This window comes from Pseudophryne corroboree, chromosome 6 (assembly GCF_028390025.1).
Source record: "Pseudophryne corroboree isolate aPseCor3 chromosome 6, aPseCor3.hap2, whole genome shotgun sequence".
NCBI classification, from domain to species: domain Eukaryota; kingdom Metazoa; phylum Chordata; class Amphibia; order Anura; family Myobatrachidae; genus Pseudophryne; species Pseudophryne corroboree.
In genome coordinates, this window is record NC_086449.1 from 231,527,437 (window position 1) to 231,547,986 (window position 20,550).

General features: G+C 40.2%; 1 protein-coding gene across 5 annotated transcripts in view; it reads right to left on the minus strand.

The window, feature by feature from the left end:
- Nucleotides 1–20,550, minus strand: part of NTRK3 (neurotrophic receptor tyrosine kinase 3) — a 787,704-nt gene that overhangs the window by 551,194 nt on the left and 215,960 nt on the right. For all 5 annotated transcript variants that reach the window (XM_063925760.1, XM_063925757.1, XM_063925758.1 and 2 more), the window contains exon 3: nucleotides 2,047–2,121. In XM_063925760.1, coding sequence (XP_063781830.1) covers nucleotides 2,047–2,121 — 75 coding nt within the window. The remainder of the gene's footprint in view (nucleotides 1–2,046; nucleotides 2,122–20,550) is intronic.

The window sequence follows — 20,550 nt, forward strand, 5'->3', positions numbered from 1 at the left end:
GTACACAGCTTGTGATACTGATGTGCGCTCCTGTTGGGTCGGTATCGCAAGAAAAGATAGACTGTGCAGGCAAGTCAATCTTGACGATATTGTGTACAATCTAGTACATAGTATAGTCAAAAGTGGCACTAATACCCCTTTCACACCACCACCTCTGAACACGGGTTATTGGCACATGAATGCACATAACCCATGTTCATGTGCGGTCTAAAAGGTGCCAGGGTTGAAATACCGGGTTGAGTGACCCGGTATTTCAACACGGCTCACTGTGCAGTGTGGACGGGAGCCGGGTCGATGCGACCCATTTCCCGTTCACGCTCTGTGTACGGGTGGTGCTTGGAGACCATGTGATCTCCAACCGTCATCCCCGCCACATCACTACTGACGTCATCAACCCGGCAATATGCATAGTTGCAGTCAGCGGCGGCGGGGAGCCTGAGGCAGGTTGCACGCCGGGAGCTCCCGTGTCAGGCTCCCGGGTGCGACCCGCCTCAGGCAGTCTGAAAGGGGTATTAGTCAAAATATCACATAGTCAAAATCTCAAGTAAAGATAGTCAGTATCGGTGGTTCAGGGCTCCGGGGAGTTCAGGGGAAATCGCAAAGTCAAAATCGGAGATAGTCAATATCTCACCGTGTGTATGCACCTTTACATTTCAAGACAATATCGGACAAGTACAGGGTATATAAGCATATCTGCATTAGCAGACGACACTGAAATAAGTATTAGGGTGGCAGAAAACCAAGGGATTTGGTGCCTTTGATGGAGGAGAAAATTATTTAAATAAGAGAAGGAAAGGCACAAGAGTGAAGACGGCCCTGCTCGTGAGAAACTTTTCTTTCACAAACACAGGGTGAAGTGACCCCAAACCATTATCTTTCCTAGGTCCCATTTTGTCTTAATAAAGCTCTGATAAGTAGTAGTAAATAAAGTATTTTATGAAAATCCTGCAGTTTCTTTTTCTGTGTACTAAACATAAAAAAGGCCAATGCCGCTTTGAAATACAACACCTGCACCGGTTTATGAAAAAGGAAAAGTTGATAGTCCTTGTGCACTTTAAATGTAAGAGATACTGGTAAAGATTATTTTACCTGTTTTCACTGTCATTTCCATATTCTTACAATTCAATTTAATAAATTTATATGTGTAGTCATTTGTAAATCTTTATTTTTGACTAATTTAACAATTTCTGATGTTTTGATATAAACTTCACAATTATTTAAGCTTAAAGTTTGGAAGGCAGTTTTTGTGTTTTGTTTTGTTTTTCTAAACCCCAACCATGAACAGTTAATTCTTGCAAATCTCGGAACTACTGCCAACAATGTAATATCACACCAAATGGTATTTAAAATTCAATTATATGATCACATGTTGTGTAGGATAGTGACACATGTCATTTCAATCAATAGCATATGTTGCAGAGTTGGAATCAAAGGGAGCCTAATAAAATGTAATAACATTTTCTGATTTAACACTATGGTATATCCTGGCCAGAATTTAAAGTGTTTTCAACACTCGACCACTTTCACTGTTCCCCTAGCTCCTATACCCAGATTACCACTGAGCTTATGAGTATAACCTCAACTAGGTCCCATATGATTCAAATGCCCAAAGTACAGACCTATATATTACCTTACTACAAATCTAGAACTCAGTTAATGAAATAAGATATGTCAAGAGTTAATAATTTGGCCTAGATATAATGAACTGTTTCTCCCTCGCTGAATGGGTACATACTGTACAAATGAGATCGGAACCGGTTCACCAGACATACAGCCATAATTTGACACCAAGGTCATTGGGACAAGGCAATGCTTACTGGGTGCACATTTTGTTTTCCCATTCCTTAGATAGTACTGGTTGCTTCTTTTGTAGAACCATTTGCTGGTTAAATCAAAATTCAGTTTCTCAATTGCTTTACAGAAGCAAGAACTAAAATATTACAAATAAGGATATAGATGTTTCCAAATCTGTTAATTCCCCTTTTGCTTAATTATTCAACTATTTAGTGTAAAAATCTGCATACTGTAGACAAGGTTGTTACTCACAGCCTTTGGAGTCCAGTGTAAAGTTCCATGTCCACTGCATTCAATGTGTGTAATCCTTTCCAGTTTTCTATGTGTCTAACAAAAAAAGAAATAATGAAATTAGTGAGGCGTACTCCATGGTGAAAGTACAGCATTAACTGATAGATGTACAGTAGTTCACTATATAGCATGGTATAACTGAGCCATTGCTACATGTATAGTGTGCACATAACAGACCACACACATTATTGTAGCATGAGTGGACCAATTGATATGTCAAGGACACCCTTTAAATAGACAACATATATTGTGAAGAAGGATTTTCTACACACTGGCATTTTACATGTGAACTTAGGGGGTCATTCAGATCTGAATGCTGCTGTGCATTTTTGCACAGCGGGCAATCAGATTCAAACTACGCTTTCGCATGCACTGCATTGCGCCAGTGCATTGCACAGCTGCAACGGGCATCGGCGCCCTGCGACAGGATAGTGCGAAGGATCCATTCGCACAGGTGTTCGCAAGGAGATTGCCAGGAAGAGGCCGTTTGTGGGTGTCAGGGAATGTCTGGAAAAATGCAGGCGGGATCATGCGTTTTCAGGGAGGGTGCTTGACCTCAGCTCCGGTCCCGATCAGCCTGCTCTCATCGCATTGGAGGAGTAAGTCCTGGGCTGTAGTCCTGGGCTGCGCAGCTCTGCTACACATGCAATCGCACACTTGCACAGTGAAAAAACACTCCCCCTGTAGGCGGCGACTATCTAATCACAGGACTGCAAAAATCACTGCCCAGCGATCAGATCTGAATGACCCCCATAGTCCAGCACTATGTGCTGCATTAAACCCCATAGTGGCCTCGCCAAGAGCACTGCCAAAAGTAGGGATCATTGTTCCCTATAATAAATTAAACTACACAGACAAGAATTTTTTTTCTAAACATGCAGCAGGCCAGCCATTAAAATAAAATGTCTGTACACAAAACACCAGGCAATGGCTCATACTGTATAAGGCACATACTGTATAAGGCACATACTGTAGGTCTGCATAGCCTTATAAATGCATAGATATGCTCAAGGCCCTACTTATGTTCACCTGTATTAATAACACTGAGCATGTGCACATTCGTATAGTAATTAAATAAGAGGACCTGTTTAAATTGAAAACAGATGCATTTTGAGGGTGTTTGCCCTTGTCTCCTCACACCTCACATACCAATCTGCATAAACATCTTCCCGTAACCACACAAATCCTTGTGTGCTATCATCACACAGTCTGCTGCCTAGCTAGAGGGTTAAGCTGTTCCTCACACATGTTGATGAGCTTCCCATGAACTCCCACTGATGTTTTTAGCATCTAATCATTATTAATCTTTTTTTTTTTTCATTCTTCCACCCACACAATAATTGCCTCTCTCCCTTCTGTAAATATGTGTATTATTCAGTATGCTGGCATTTTCATATTGGATTCACTTCATCATAGTAAGTGAATCCAAGCCTTAGGCCACATGAGGCTTGCCAACTACATTTTACACGTGGTATGGAATACCTGGAATTGATAGAGCATCCTGGGAGTTATTCTTGGTGGAGACGAAAGCCTGAAGCAGAGAAAGGCAAATATGGAGGTATTTAGGGGTCTAATCATGAAGCAGTGAAACGTGTGAAGAAGTGATCCAGTGGAGAAGTCTCCCATGGCAACCAATCAGCATTGAAGTAAAAATTACAATTTGCATACTATAAAATTATACAGAGCAGATGATTGGTTGCTATGGGTAACTTCTCCCCTGGCTCACTTCTCCACTCTTTTCACTGCTTCATGAATAGACCCCTTAGAATTAGTGGCGGCTCCAGAGCGGGGGCTGCATCACAGTTCAAAATTCTAATGGGGAACCACACCAACTGCCACCCCAAACGATGCCAAACATCGCCGGCCGGGACAAACTGACAGTTGATTTGGTTCCCCTATTTGACTTTTGGACTGTGCTGCAGCCCCAACTCTGCAACTGCCACTGTTTAGAATGGCAGAACTCAATTCACATGTAGTAATATTGCAAAAAAAAGTAATACAAGGTAGAGAATTAAGATTTATTTGGGGTGTATTCAATTGGTGCTGGTTTTTCCAACAGTCGGAAAAAACGGCACTTTTCGACAGTTTTTAGGTCAAATATGCATCCAACTTTTTCAATGAAAGTGCATTTTTTTTCGACTGTCGAAAAAAGCATCACATTTTTCAGAAAACATGTGGATCGGTCGGTTACTCACCGATCCATGCTGTTTTCAACAGTTTGTCGCTGATGCAGATTCGACTTGTAATCAAGACGAATCTGCATTTGTCGGAATGCTGGCCGGAAACGGCCGACATTGAATAGTGCCGTGTCGGTTCCTCTCCATCAGAGAGAATCCGACATCGATTGAATATACCCCATAAGCTTTTTACATGGTAACAGCTACAAGCAGTTTTTTTTTTAATTATTACTATTATTATTACTTATATCTTTTGTCTGTGCACAATGGAGAAAGCTATTTTGTACATTAGTTTAAATCAATAAAATGATTATGTAGCCCTGTTAATTCAATTGAAAGTAGCCACAGACCCACGTCACAGTAATTTCATTGGTTACAACAATGGAAACAATAAGCTGCGCTCTCATGAACATTAGTTCAGCCAACAAAATGGCTACTACCAATGTGTGTAGGTCTAGATTCACTACAAATGACACAGATTAGTACAGTCAAACCATTCCCTGCTGGTATACACAGCATTCGCACACAACGTTACTGATACATATGTGCTTGTTCAATACCAGCCAAGCTGTGGGGAAATTATGATATATGATGCATGTATTCGTTCTGGAATCTGACAGAAAATCTCTAGAAAGATGTAATTAATCATTATGTGCTACAAATCTATATGTGTGGCAGAACACAGAATCACATACTTGGTGTAATGCATATGTCGCTTTGTAAACCGCCCACCCATTGAAGTGTTAAATATTGCTGTGCTCGCTTTTTGCTGTGTGCTGTTGAAAGTTAATGAGATTTCTTTTTTTTCTAGAAACCATGCAGTGAAAGCTGTCCATTCAGTAATTATACATTAACCCCTGCATCTCCTTTCTCCTTAAAGCCTCCATTGACTTATGTATTCCATATATATAAAAATATACATTAGGTGATCAGTAAAGAAGTATATGAGTGGTGTAATACAGTGCTGTGTCACAATACTGCCAAAACAGACTAAGGATACGGTGGATAAATTCTACAAGAGATAATGCTGTATCATATAATCAGGTGTAACATAGTTTGTACAATGGGTTAACTGACATCATGGATGTATCTATAATGGGTGAAGGGTGTGCAGCACCCAAGGTCCCCTTGGTCTAGGGGGAGCTACAACACACAGCCTGCACCCATAGTCTGTACTTACCTCTCATCCGGTGGACTCTCAGTGTTAGAGTCTAATCTGCTCATTCACCTGAAAACTGGCTTCTGCCGATGTACTAAGTCTTAGAGAGTTATAAAGTGGCGAGAGATAAAGTACCAACCAATCAGCTCTTGTCATTTTTCAAACACAGCCTGTAACATGGCAGTTAGGAGCTGGTACTTTATCTCTCTCTACCTTATCACTCTTCAAGGCTTAGTACATCCCCCCTAGAGATAGATAGACTCCCTTGCAATGAATCCTTATTCTTTACATTTTTGTATTGTTAGTTAAACTGTCACTGTTTTTGTAACTCATCATTTACAAGAACATCTATTATAAAGGATCACAGAGCGGCCATGAGCCTAGCTACTGGGGAGGGGGTAGGGTGACCAAATCCGGGGAGATGTGTCCCCATTACCAGCTGGCCCAGACTTACCTCCCCACCAGGCCCCTCCAACAACCCCAGCCCAGGTAATTAGTACCTGGCCCCCTCGCACTCCTCCTCCCCTCGGTGCCTCTGAAGTACAGTATCAGCTTTTTAAGACATATTCATTTTCTGGGCATCCAATGTATAGTCGTTTGATGCTGCTGAAAAAAATGCTTATTTCTGCTGTCATTGCACCCAACACTTAGGACATAAAATCTAGAATATTTTTAGAGAAGAAACACATAATTAATCCTTCTCTATTGTAAATAGGAAAGTCTATCCACAGACAGGGTAATGTATTTCGGAAAGTAAACCATAATAAAATGATGTATACTTTCTTAGTAGCCTCATTATTACAGAGGTAAAAGAATTGTTTTTACTTGTTTTGAAGAGTTTTGGCTTTCCGGTAAAGAAGACTACAGTATTAGAAAACACATTGGGGTAAATTGACTAATGTAGGAAGTTTTTTTTAGAACTGGTGATATTGCTCAGAGCAACCAATCAGATTTGACTTAATATTTATCTAGCTGCTTCTAGAAGATAAAAGATAGAATCTGATTGGTTGCTATGGGCATCAACACCAGTTCTAAAAAAAACTCCCACCCTAGTAAATGTACCCCTTTGTGTCACTGTTTACTAAGTAATGTTTTTAACGGGATGTAGTTATGTGACTGACGGTCAGAAGACTGATGGTCACATAACCTCCCCCTGCAGCCTGAACACTCACAATACAGACAGTCAGCATGCCGACTAGAAGGGACTATTCCCACTCGTGGGTGTCCACAACACCCATAGAGTGGGAATAGAGCCTGTGGCGAGCACAGCTCGCCACCAAGCCCGCAGCATGGTGAGCCGGGATGCTGCTGCCAGGATTGTGGCCGCCGGTCACGCGGCTCGAACCCTGTTTAACATAGCGTATACCTGTAATAGCTCCTTCCAATTAATGGCAATAATATTGAACTGAAATTAATTTAATCTGTACCCCATATTTCCAAACTATTTCCAGATTCTTTCTAATTCTTATTTTTTTTGGTTGTGGTTCTCTAAGTTGACAGGCAAGTTCTTTGCATCTTCTATTAAAGTATTTTTCATATATCATTAATCCATTAAATATCTACGGGGCAGTACGGATGGTGTAATGGTTAGCATTACTGCCTCACAGCACTGAGGTCATGGGTTCGATTCCCACCATGGCCCTAACTGTGCGGAGTTTGTATATTCTCACTGTACTTGCGTGGGTTTCCTCCGGGTACTCCGGTTTCCTCCCACAATCCAAAAATATACTGGTAGGTTAATTGGCTCCCAACACAATTAACACTAGTATGAATGTCTGTGTACATGTGGTAGGGAATGTAGAATGTAAGCTCCACTGGGGCAGGGACTGATGTGAATGGGCAAATATTCTCTGTACAGCGCTGCGGAATATGTGTGCGCTATATAAATAACTGGTAATAAATAAATAAATAATATCTATAAACCAGGGTTGGTTGGTTTAAAGCAAATAAAATAAAATAAACTATGTTGTGACTACATGCACGACTTCTTTAAAAATAGCTTATTATAAGGGAATTCCTTGGAATTATTCCACATTGTTGTTGCTTGTGGTCTTCAAACATCTTCTTCAGCTAGTGCAAAAATATATTTTTTTCTTTTGGTTTAGTTAATTTGAAGCTTTGAAAAAGACTGTGAACGGAAAAGACCTCTAAACGGGATGTAGTTGTGTGACCGATGGCCAGGAGACCGATGGTCACTTAACCTCCCCATTCATCCCGCCCACTCAACATACAGACAGTCGGCATTCCGACTAGAAGGGAATATTCCCACTCGTGGGTGTTCACAACACCCATAGAGTGGGAATAGAACCTGTGGCAAGCTCAACTCACCACCGAGCCTGCAGTGTGGCAAGCACAGCAACCCCACAAAGGGCTTAGTTTCGCTCGCCCCACCGGCATTCTGCGGCTGGGAACACAGGGTTGGGATGATGACCAACGGGATCCTGGCCATCAGGAAAGTGGCCTCAACACCTCTGGTGTTATTATTAAAAAAAAAATTAATTACAGTGACCATATTATCCCTTTTACCTGGCATGCTCACGGATTACACAGGTTCTGTGGCTGGCTGACTTGTGTGCTTGTGTGTGTGTGTGTGTGTGTGTGTGTGTGTGTGTGTGTGTGTGTGTGTGTGTGTGTGTGTTTCTCTGAAAAGTGTTTTTGCATTTTCCATTTTGTACTACTATTCAGATATATCTACATATATAAATGCCAAAGCCCTCACTCACTCACTCACTCACTCACTCACTCACTCAATCAATCAATCACTCGCTGACTGACTCATCATTAATTATCTTACTTCCCGATATGTTAGGACAATGACATTTGACATAGGTATTCTGCAGGTGGGAAATAGGAAAATGACGTAATTAAAATTTTCAGAAACCTACCCAAGGGTATGAAAAGGGGGTTAACATGATGACATCATTACCGATGCGTGGCTTGTGTTGCGTAAACAATAACGCCCAAATGGACAATCAGATCAAAATTTGGATTGCACCTCTAGTGTGTAGAATTTAATAAACTACAAAAATGGTCATGTCACTTTTTACCGTAACTGCTACGAGTGCTCACTCAATCAATCAATCAATCACTCACTGACTAATTCTCTTACATCCAGAAATGTAAGGAAGCTGAAACGTAACATACATATTCTTCAGGTGGTAAATAGGAAAACCACATAACTAGAATTTTAATAAATCTCCCATAAGGGGATGAAAAGGGGGTTGACAAAATGACGTCATTACTGATATGTGACTTGCATTGCATGAACGATAACGCCGAAACGGACAATTGGATCAAAATTTGGATTGCACCTCTAGTGTGTAGAATTTAATAAACTACAAAAATGGTCCTGTCACTTTTTACTGTATCTCTCAGTGACTGACTGACTGATCACTAATTCTCTTACTTCCCCATTCGTTAGGAAGCTGAAATTTAACATAGGTATTCTTCAGATGGGAAATAGGAAAACTACATAATCAGAAATTTAATAAACCTCCCCTAAGGGTATGAAAAGGGGGATTGACATAATGACATTATTACTGATGCGTGGCTTGCGTTGCGTGAACGATAACACCCAAACTGACAATCAGATCAAAATTTGGATTGCACCTCCAGTGTGTAGAATTTAATAAACTTCAAAAATGGTCCTGTCACTTTTTACCGTATCTGCTACGAGTGCTCACTCAATCAATCAATCAATCAATCAATCAATCAATCACTCAATTGCTCACTGACTCATCACTAATTCTCTTACTTCCCGAAATGTAAGGAAGCTGAAATTTAACATACATATTCTTCAGGTGGGAAATAGGAAAAGTACATAATCAGAATTTTAATAAACCTCCATTAAGGGGATAAAAAGGGGTTCGGCATAACGATATCATTACCGATGTGTGGCTTGCATTGCATGAACGATGATGCCCAAACAGACAATTGGATCAAAATTTGGATTACACCTCCAGTTTAATGAACTATAAAAATGGTCCTGTCACTTATTACTGCATCTGCTACGGGTGCTCCTCGGGTATTGCTAAAAACCATGGATTAATATTTACTTACATTAACAAATCTCAACTTAAATCCCTGTAAATTTACCAAATTATTAACACTCATGTATATGTACAAGCATGAAAATCAGAAACTCCCATGTGAAGAATGGGTAGAACAGCTAGTTTAATCATAAGTAATAGGACTAATACTTAATATTAATGTATTCTTATTTTCAATATCATCTATCTCGGAGTTTACTTTGTATGTTTTAATCAGTTTAGCCTAGCTACATATATTCAGATGTAATAGGAATAATAAGCAGTAAAGCATATATTTTATTGAAAGATATAAAATAATTTACATCAAAGCCTAATAACTTTGGATTGTTACTGTTATAAAGCATTAAAACACGGGTGATCAAGTTTTTTTAATAAATAGCAATGTTTCACAGTGTTAATATAATAAGCAGTTATAAAGCTGTTTCCAGTCATTTTTAAGCATATTATTTACTGTACTACATTGCATTTACTACATTACATTATCACAAGCAATCTGAATGCATATCAATTGCTTAGGTCATTCTGTTTTAGAGTGGCAGCTGTCATGACTTCAGATAACAAAGAAATCAACACTGCCTTCCATCATACTGGTTCTCGCACTTTGTAAACTGCAGCATCCATTTTCACATGTATCTTGCAGACTAACTAAAGGTGTAAAATAATATATGTTAGGAATAAACCCCTCTAGATATATCTAGTTGCTATGACTTCGTTGACACCTTACTACGCCATATGCCATCAACTAGGAATAGGAGAGATGAGCTTGAGAAGCCTCCAATTTAATATAGAAATATTTGTTTGTAAAACACCCAGAATGATGTTACCACCTTTATAGCAAAGCTAAGCCACAAAAAGAAGACAAACGTAATTTCATAGGACTAACGGATTTTAAACTGCGGTACTACAGTAGGATGTGTCAGAATATATTTAGAAGCAAGGGTTAAAAATGTACCATTTTATGATTTGTGTAGTCCTGTAACAGTTAAGGGGTGGACTTTTGGGTTGAGTTTCTGGTTTAGAAACCCGCCAATACATGGATTTAGACTTATTATACCCTACTGTGGTCAGCGGCACCACTGGGTCGGCTGGACCTTTCTTGGTTATTGACAGGGGAATTTGAATACTATGAGTTGCTGGCAATGGGCTGGCAGTTGGCCCCCAACTATGCCTTCAATTATTGGTGATCGGCTAGCAGTTGGCTTCCATCTACGCCTTTATTTGTTGGCAATGGGCTGGCAGTTGGACCCATCTAAGCCTTGAATTGTTGGCTATGGGGTGGCACTTGGCCCTCATCTAAGCCTTGAATTGTTTCTGCTGGGCTGGTAGCTGGCTCCCATTTTGACATTGAGTTATTGGCAGTGGGCTGGCAGTTGGCTCTCATCTTATCCTTGAGATGCTGGTGATGGGCTGGCAGTTGGTCCCCATCTACTCCTTTTATTGTATTATTTGGCAAGATGTCAATACTGTGTCTTTCTTTCTTCAACACCATACCTTTACCATCCTTTCAGTATGACCCTTTGTCTCCTGTCAACATGTCACTCTTTGTATTTAATGAAGATGTTTTTCCTCATTCACCTGGTGTTGAAATGCAGGCTGGCATCTGCCAATAGGAAGTTTAATATATTTTGAATTGTAGCCGAGGAAGAAGAACTGTGCTATCTTCCACTTCCTTGTATGCTGTAATATTATCTTTAATTTATATGGTCCCACAAGGTGTCCGGAGCACAGTCAAGGGATTAACATTACAATTGTACACCAATTCATAGGATAACATATAATAACTATTAACAAAACAATACAACCAAAAGCAGGGATGAGGGAAAAGGCTAAGTGAATAGGGTGTCTCTGTATAGCTAGTAAAAGCAAGCAATAATAATATGCGTGGGATGGGAAGTAAATCAACATTCAGTGCTCCTGTACCCAGCAAGAAGGTGGACACACAGGATGAGTTGCTGGTGGTGGATTGGGAGACACAAGAAAAGAGCTACATAAAGACAGGGATAGAGCTAGAAGAAGAGAATGAAGGAAGAAGGCCCTGTCTGTGTGGCCTTACAGAGAGATGTAACCACATGAGTAAGCTGGGAAAGAGAGTAGGTGGGATGTCTGAGGGGTAGAGTAGTGAGGTATGATGAAGGCTAATGCAGTACTGTAGGTGTGGATACTGGATGGGATTCTCACGGGTTGAGGTACTGAGATTCAGAATAAATATTAACAAATTGAAAAAATACAGTATGTATCTATACCGTAGTATGATGCATTGTTGTTATTATTATTATTATTATTATTATTATTATCATCATCATCACAATTTCAGCAAATTATGTGGTTTTTATTTTGTTTTTGTTTTGTTTTTTACTTTTTTAATGTAGTCCAAATATGAAGAACTTCTCAGCTTTTAAGACAAGGTTGGATTTAATTTACTTTGGTCCATGTTATTAAGCTATGGGAAACGGAATGATTGCTATAAGAATAAGGTAGTTTAATAGCATGGGGGCTGGCATTGGTGGTGATAACTTTACTTGCCTGTCAATAGTGTGATGGAGGTGTGTCTTTGTCTGAGTTTAAAGGCTTGGGCTGTGGGCCAAGGCCTCTTTGTTCCAATTTTCTCTCCCTACCTTGTTGTTTTGTTGATTGGTGGTTTATCGTTGGCTATTTTCCAGTGTGAAAGAATGGCAGGTCACCAGTTCAGGCGCAATTATTTTATTTTGAGTGTGCTATCTTCGTTGACTGGTTAGTTGGTTGTTATTGTGCATTGTGTATTGTGCTAGCTATCCTTCCTTTGTCACCATACTTTCACGTAAATATATATTCAATTAAATAAATAGCTAAAATTTTTCTGCCAATTTTCTGTCTCTGTATCAACTATTATTATTGTTATTATTATTATTATTATTTTGTTAAGTGTTTGCACACGTCATACTTCATCCAATGGAAGGCTTAGTTTATTTTAATATCCATTTTATGCAAAGCAAACTAATTAAAGTGCAAGTTACTTCCAAGGCTAGATATCCAGTCAATTTCCCATGTGTGTTCTGGCAAACAGCATCACGTGTGTGCATTTGCCTCCATACGGGACTGACAAAGTGGTTATTTCAACCTTACCACTGCTTGCCAGCATAGCAAGGGTACTGGGCATTCCTAGGTTGCCCTGATTACGTTTTATTGGTAAATTGCAGCACCAGAAGATTTTCTATTTCTGAGATAAGTGGCAATAGAAAATCTTTACTTTCAGCACATATCATTAATAGACTCCTATGTCAGTAATTAAATGGTAAGTAAAGCCACTATTTGAAAGGAATATTAATTAAGGACTGTATTACTCAGTTGAATAATGTATATTAATAATTATAGATTATAATTATCTAAATATGTCCACATGCTCGCATAAGCCAGGTATACACTGTACAGACAAAGCTTAAGATCTGATACAGACTACAATCCACGGCGCGCTTATCTGATCAGTGTGCACCCTGTACAGACAAGCTATTTTTAGCACAGTGTGTACTTTCATCTGTCGGATCAGGAAATCGGACATATAATTTTTTAAGCAGCTCCCGTTCTGACCATTGCAGGAGCATTTGAAGCCTTTTATCAGCTAACACTCCAGCATATAATTCTATGCAAATATTAGACTGATCGACCAATATCGTATTATCAGCCTGAGAGCTGGTATGTATGGTGTGTAACAAGCTTGATACTCAGTTGTAGCAGTAGAAAAATCATCAGGAAAATGACCACCATGCCATTTTGACATAGATCTGCGCGTGCGCATTAGAGTCTGAGCCCTCTAGAGCTCAGACTCTACAGTGCTGCCAGCAGAAAGGAGGGGGCCTGGATGGAGCAGGCTGCACGAGGGCCACTTCCTCTCTTAAAACGCCCCTGCATCTACAGTGCATCCGGAAAGTATTCACAGCGCTTCACTTTTTCCACATTTTGTTATGTTACAGCCTTATTCCAAAATGGAATAAATATTTTTTTTCCCTCAAAATTCTACACACAATAACCCATAATGACAACATGAAAAAAGTTTTTCTGTGATTTTTGTAGATTTATTAAAAATAAAAAACTAAGAAATCACATGTATATAAGCAATCACAGCCTTTGCCATGAAGCTCAAATTTGAGATCAGGTGCATCCTGTTTCCACTAATCATCCTTGAGATGTTCCTACAGCTTAAGTGGAGTCCACCTGTGGTAAATTCAGTTGATTGGACATGATTTGGAAAGGCACACATCTGTCTATATATGGTCCCACACTTGACAGTGCATGTCTGAGCACAAACCAAGCATGAAGTCAAAGGGGAAGGGTACAGAAAAATATATGCTGCTTTGAAGTTCCCAATGAGCACAGTGGCCTCCATCATCTGTAAACAGAAGAAGTTCAGAACCACCGGGACTCTTCCTAGAGCTGGCCAGCTGTCTAAACTGAACAATCAGGGAAGAACGGCCCTAGTCGGGGAGGTGACCAAGAACATGATGGTCACTCTGTCAGAGCTACAGCATTCCCCTGTGGAGAGAGGAGAACATTCCAGAAGGACAACTATCTCTGCAGCAATCCACCAATCAGGCCTGTATGGTAGAGTGGCCAGACGGAAGTCACTCCTTAGTAAAAAGTACATGGCAGCCCTCCTGGAGTTTGCAAAAATGCACCTGAAGGACTCTTAGGCCACGAGAAACAAAATTCTCCGGTCTGATGAGACAAAGATTGAACTCTCTCGCATGAATGCCAGGCATCATGTTTGGAGGAAACCAGGCACCACTCATCACCAGGCCAATACCATCCCTACAGTGAAACATGGTGGTGGCAGCATCATGCTTTGGGGATGGTTTTCAGTTGCAGGAACTGGGAGAGTAGTCAGTATATAGGGAAAGATGAATGCAGCAATGTACAGAGATATCCTGGATGAAAACCTGCTACAGAGCGCTCTTGACTTCAAACTGGGATGACGGTTCATCTGTAAGCAGGACAACGACCCTAAGCACACAGCCAAGATATCAAAGGAGTGGCTTCAGGACAACTCTTTGAATGTACTTGAGTGGCCCAGCTAAAGCCCAGTCTTAAATTAAATCCGATTAAATCCGATTAAACATCTCTGGAGAGATCTGAAAATGGCTGTGCACCAACGCTTCCAATCCAACCTGATGGAGCTTGAGAGGTGCAGCAGAGAGTAATGGGCAAAACTGCCCAAATATAGGTGTGTCAAGCTTGTGGCATCATATTCAAAAAGACTTGAGGATGTAATTGCTGCCAAAGGTGCATCAACAAAGTATTGCACAAAGGCTGTGAATACTTATGTACATGTGATTTCTTAGTTTTTTATTTTTAATAAATTTGCAAATCACAAAAAAACTTTTTTCACATTGTCATTATGCGGTAGTGTAGAATTTTGAGGGAAAAAATGAATTTATTCCATTTTGGAATAAGACTGTAACATAACAAAATGTGGAAAAAGTGAAGTGCTGTGAATACTTTCCGGATGCACTGTATGCTTTGTACTGTATCACTGTGCCACTGAGCACAAAATGACTATATTATTTTTTTTGCATAACCCCCTTTATCAGGGGTCTTCTGACAAGCAGTGAAGTAAATAAGTAATATGTTTATCATAGGTGGCTGCATAAATTAGCACCAGTGATTCATAGTTGTATGAATCTTGCTACCCACTAGTGAGCTAATTTCAGGAGCCTGGTATATGTGCTGAAGATCCCATCCATGTAGCACACTTTATATTGCAGTAACATGCTGAAATAATGACTGGATATTTTCATGCATAAAACATAAAGCCTATTTACAAGAAGGAGGAAAAACCACACAGTCTGTAAAAATGCTGCAACACCTTCACTAGATAATCAGCCTCCAGTATTCTCAAGTGGTTGTACATTCTGGTTTCAGATTAAAAGCCATTTCATAGTGCTGATAGGATGATCCTTGCAGTGCTACAGTGGTTAGCAAACACTACTCCAGTGGTTTGTAAACATTCTTGGAAATTCATGAATCTACCCCAGTGGACCCATATCTTTCGCAATCACCAAAGCCATTTATCAAGCCTCAGGCTCACGTGGTAACGAAGTTATCTGGCTTTCGTGCAGCGCCATATATGGTCTTTCTCACTTAATCCACTTGCATTGTAGACATATTCAGCTTGCAAAAATAGAGCAATGATATTTCACAGGACTTAAAAAAAACAGCTGGGCAAAACACCAAGACAGCAGGCCAAACTTTGTTATGCTGATGTTTGCCTGGCCAGCTACCAGCATCCATTTTGAGCATGAACTGTAAACATTTTAAAAGATAAAGTCACAGTATGACTATCATTTATATTTATAGGATTTTTTTAAAGTGGGGCTTAAAAAGCTTAAAACGAATTAAAATGAATTATTCTGCTGAGCTGTATAATCAGGATTCAATGGGGGCCCATTCCGTAAACTTGTGCAAAGGTGCCCATAGCAGTCAGATAATTTCATTCTCTGAACTTCACTAGAAAGGTACAGATTCTGGTTTTGCTGCAAAAAGGCAGCTCCCCATCCACTACTGTATTACACATGCTTTCCATCTATATACTGCACTTTTAGAAATGAAACAGCTGCAGAAAGATGATGCCAGTTATATAGATGCATTCTGACTGTGGTATTTTTTACTGCATTAATTCCCATTATATTGTTTCAGCTATGTTTTATTAATCTCTACAATTGTACTGTAGCTCATCTCAACACATATAGAGAAAGAGGAAGATGAAGAGATCAAGGTTTCCAGTGGGAATGGCCTAAGACTGAGCTATGCGTCATAAAAAATGCAAAACATCAATGTTCCAGTGTTCTGTGCATTAATGTATATTTTATAGGTACTAGCAGAAATTATATGAATGCCTACTGCTATCTATAGTGTTTTGAATAAAGGGATTGTCGGAAAGTATGTTCTATTGCCAAGCTAATGTCAAGTTACTTAAATAAATAGTGACATTGGTGGGCTATTGATGTTGAGCATTCACTTTGTTTTTTTTTTTTCTTCGCATTAACAGCACTGGAAGCAGTACCTGTCATGTAGTTTTGAAAAGGATAACTTCAATGGTACTGCCTGAGAAATAGTCCATTTGCAATGTACAATTATTAGCACAAACATCTTTCCCCATTCCTCCTATCTGTGTGGTATTCCCCATAGTAAAGCCTTAGGCTGTATTTAAAAATGAGCTGTTGCTCTAGTCTGAATCTTCCAATCAGGGCCCTGCCTGGGGAGCTGAAGTCTGATTAATGGGGAAGTGTATCAAACCTTCTCAACAGCGTATAAGTTGCCAATAGCAACCAATGAGCCTCTACCTATCCTGTTATAGACTGTATTTTATACATGCTAGCTAGAAGCAGCTTTGTTGCTATGGGCAACTTCTCTCTTTGAAGGTTTGAATTTTTCCATCTAGAACACTGTTTTCATCTAGAACACTGAGCATGCTCCAGTACTTGCATGGCCATGTACACATTATTACTCATAAATATTTATGTTTTTCATTCATTTGATCATATGTAGTGAAATTCTCTCAAACAGAATTATTCAGGGTTAAATGTAACTTGAGACTATTTTTTCATACTCAAACGGGAGACAGAATGCATTACCCATGTCGGAAATGAAACAAGGGTTATTTTATGGCCTGATGTTTTATTAGTTTATGGATGTGTAATGGATGGGATTAAGGTACAATTTTGAAACGGATAGTGTGGTCAACCTATTGAGAGGGTCTCTTTTTGCCAAAGATTATTCCACCCAGTAGCCCCTGTGTTTTTTGGTTAGTCTTGGTGTTGACTTTATTGTGGGGGAAAAGAATGATAGCAGGTGTCATCTGCCTTTAGATCTTGAGGTACTCTCCCCACCAATTTCCAGGGTTAGGCTGATTTTACCCTACTAGGTCTGTAGCATCAGTGGTCCTGGTTGGGCCTCTTGTGTCATTGGGGTGAAAGTTTGCATAGTCCGAGTTGTGGTGATGGGCGGACAGTTGGCTCCATATAGGCATAAGTGGAGTTGGTGAGCAGATGGCAATATTGCTTAGTGGGTTCATTCTTTCTACACCACCATACTTTCTGTATATGTTCTCTTTTCCCTCTTGCATTTGCTTAATTAGAAATAAAGCAGACCCCTGTTCCCCCACAAATATGCCATTATTTTTTGAGCTTAAGGTTATGTTCTTAACTTGCCCAAAGGAGTAGTCTGACATCATAAGACTGAGCGTTTATGTAATTTTCTGCACTGCACTGACTTTTTGTAATTTGCATCTTTTTTTGTCTGACATGAGACTTGCTGTGACTAGAGGGCTAAGGGGGACATTTACTAAGCAGTGATAAGAGCGGAGAAGTGAGCCAGTGGAGAAGTGCCCATGGCAACAAATCAGCACTGAAGTAACATCTATAATTTGCATACTATAAAATTATATAGAGCTGCTGATTGGTTGATGGGGCAATTTCTCCACTGGCTCACTTCTCCACTCTTTTCACTGCTTAGTAAATGTCTCTCTAAGACTAGATCCCTCTCAGAGCAAAATGTGGGAAGAAGCCCATAGACTGGCATTACCCATCGCATCCACGCCCCAGAATGCATTGCACTCCAGTGCTTGGTACATATGGGAAATGCATCTAAAGTCCAAAAACTGGAGTTTTGGTGCCATTTTCAGTTTAGTACATCCCACCCTAATTGTGGTAGAAAAATACAGTAAATGGAATTTCAATGTTATAGTCTGAGAACTCATTTGATGTGGTACAATGTATTTCCTTAAAGCATCAGCAAGCAGAAGATAAACAAAATCATCCAACACTCAAACACAGAACAGTGGTATAATCACTTCTGTAACAACATAGTCTTGTTACGCATAGCAAACGATCACAAATCGTTTTTCATGATACATTTGAAATGTTTGTTATTAACTTATTTTTTGGCTTTCCTGAAAAATACTCATTAAAGATATTTCTAATATACAGGGTGACCATAATTAAACTTGCCCTATTCAAAGCCGTGTATAGCTTGATGTAAAACAAAAGAAATTGGGAGTGTATAAGTATGGCCACTCCGAAGTGTTTGCTGGAAATGTCAGTGTACTGTACATGTACTGTATCAATTCAGTTTGAAATGACCACAGTTTTTTTACTTTGTAGATTAATTTTATGCATACTGTATCACCAAAGATTCTGATTTAGTATGATTGTAAAACAGACTACCATAATATGAATAGTGATGAGCGGGTTCGGTTTCTCGGAAACCGAACCCCCCCGAACTTCACCCTTTTTACACGGGTCCGAGCCATACTCGGATTCTCCCGTATGGCTCGGTTAACCCGAGCGCGCCCGAACGTCATCATCCCGCTGTCGGATTCTCGCGAGATTCGGATTCTATATAAGCAGCCGCGCGTCGCCGCCATTTTCACTCGTGCATTGGAAATGTTAGGGAGAGGACGTGGCTGGCGTCCTCTCCATTATTGTTGAACTAGATTGTGCTTTATTGCTTAATTGTGGGGAGGACTGGGGAGCAGCTGTATAATATAGGAGGAGTACAGTGCAGAGTTTTGCTGATCAGTGACCACCAGTTTTATCCGTTCTCTGCCTGAAAAAAACGCTCCTTATCTGTGCTCAATGTGCTGCATATATCTGTGCTCACACTGCTTAATTGTGGGGACTGGTGAGCAGCTGTATTATATAGCAGGAGTACAGTGCAGAGTTTTGCTGACAGTGACCACCAGTATACGTTGTCTGCCTGAAAAACACTCCATATCTGTGCTCAGTGTGCTGCTTTATTGTGGGGACTGGGGACCACCAGTATAATATTATATAGGAGGAGTACAGTGCAGAGTTTTGCTGACCAGTGACCACCAGTATATAATATATAGCATTACGGTACAGTAGGCCACTGCTGTACCTACCTCTGTGTCGTCAAGTATACTATCCATCTAGATTCTATACCTGTGGTGCATTTCAGTTGTGCAGTTTGCTGACACAGTGACCACCAGTATATATAGCAGTACGGTACGGAAGGCCACTGCTGTACCTACCTCTGTGTCGTCATTAAGTATACTATCCATCTACATTCTATACCTGTGGTGCATTTTAGTTTTGCAGTTTGCTGACACAGTGACCACCAGTATATATAGCAGTACGGTACGGAAGGCCACTGCTGTACCTACCTCTGTGTCGTCATTAAGTATACTATCCATCTACATTCTATACCTGTGGTGCATTTTAGTTTTGCAGTTTGCTGATGCAGTGACCACCAGTATACTATATATAGCAGTACGGTACGGAAGGCCACTGCTGTACCTACCTCTGTGTCGTCGTTAAGTATACTATCCATCTACATTCTATACCTGTGGTGCATTTTAGTTTTACAGTTTGCTGACACAGTGACCACCAGTATATATAGCAGTACGGTACGGAAGGCCACTGCTGTACCTACCTCTGTGTCATCATTAAGTATACTATCCATCTACATTCTATACCTGTGGTGCATTTTAGTTTTGCAGTATGCTGACACAGTGACCACCAGTATACTATATATAGCAGTACGGTACGGAAGGCCACTGCTGTACCTACCTCTGTGTCGTCATTAAGTATACTATCCATCTACAATCTATACCTGTGGTGCATTTTAGTTTTGCAGTTTGCTGACACAGTGACCACCAGTATACTATATATAGCAGTACGGTACGGAAGGCCACTGCTGTACCTACCTCTGTGTCGTCATTAAGTATACTATCCATCTACATTCTATACCTGTGGTGCATTTTAGTTTTGCAGTATGCTGACACAGTGACCACCAGTATACTATATATAGCAGTACGGTACGGAAGGCCACTGCTGTACCTACCTCTGTGTCGTCAAGTATCCATCCATACCTGTGGTGCATTTCAGTTTTGCACAGTTTGCTGACCACCAGTATATAATATATAGCATTACGGTACAGTAGGCCACTGCTCTACCTACCTCTGTGTCGTCAAGTATACTAGCTTAGTCACACAGCGACCTTGGTGCGCCTCTTTTTTTCTTTGCATCATGTGCTGTTTGGGGACAATTTTTTTGAAGTGCCATCCTGCCTGACACTGCAGTGCCACTCC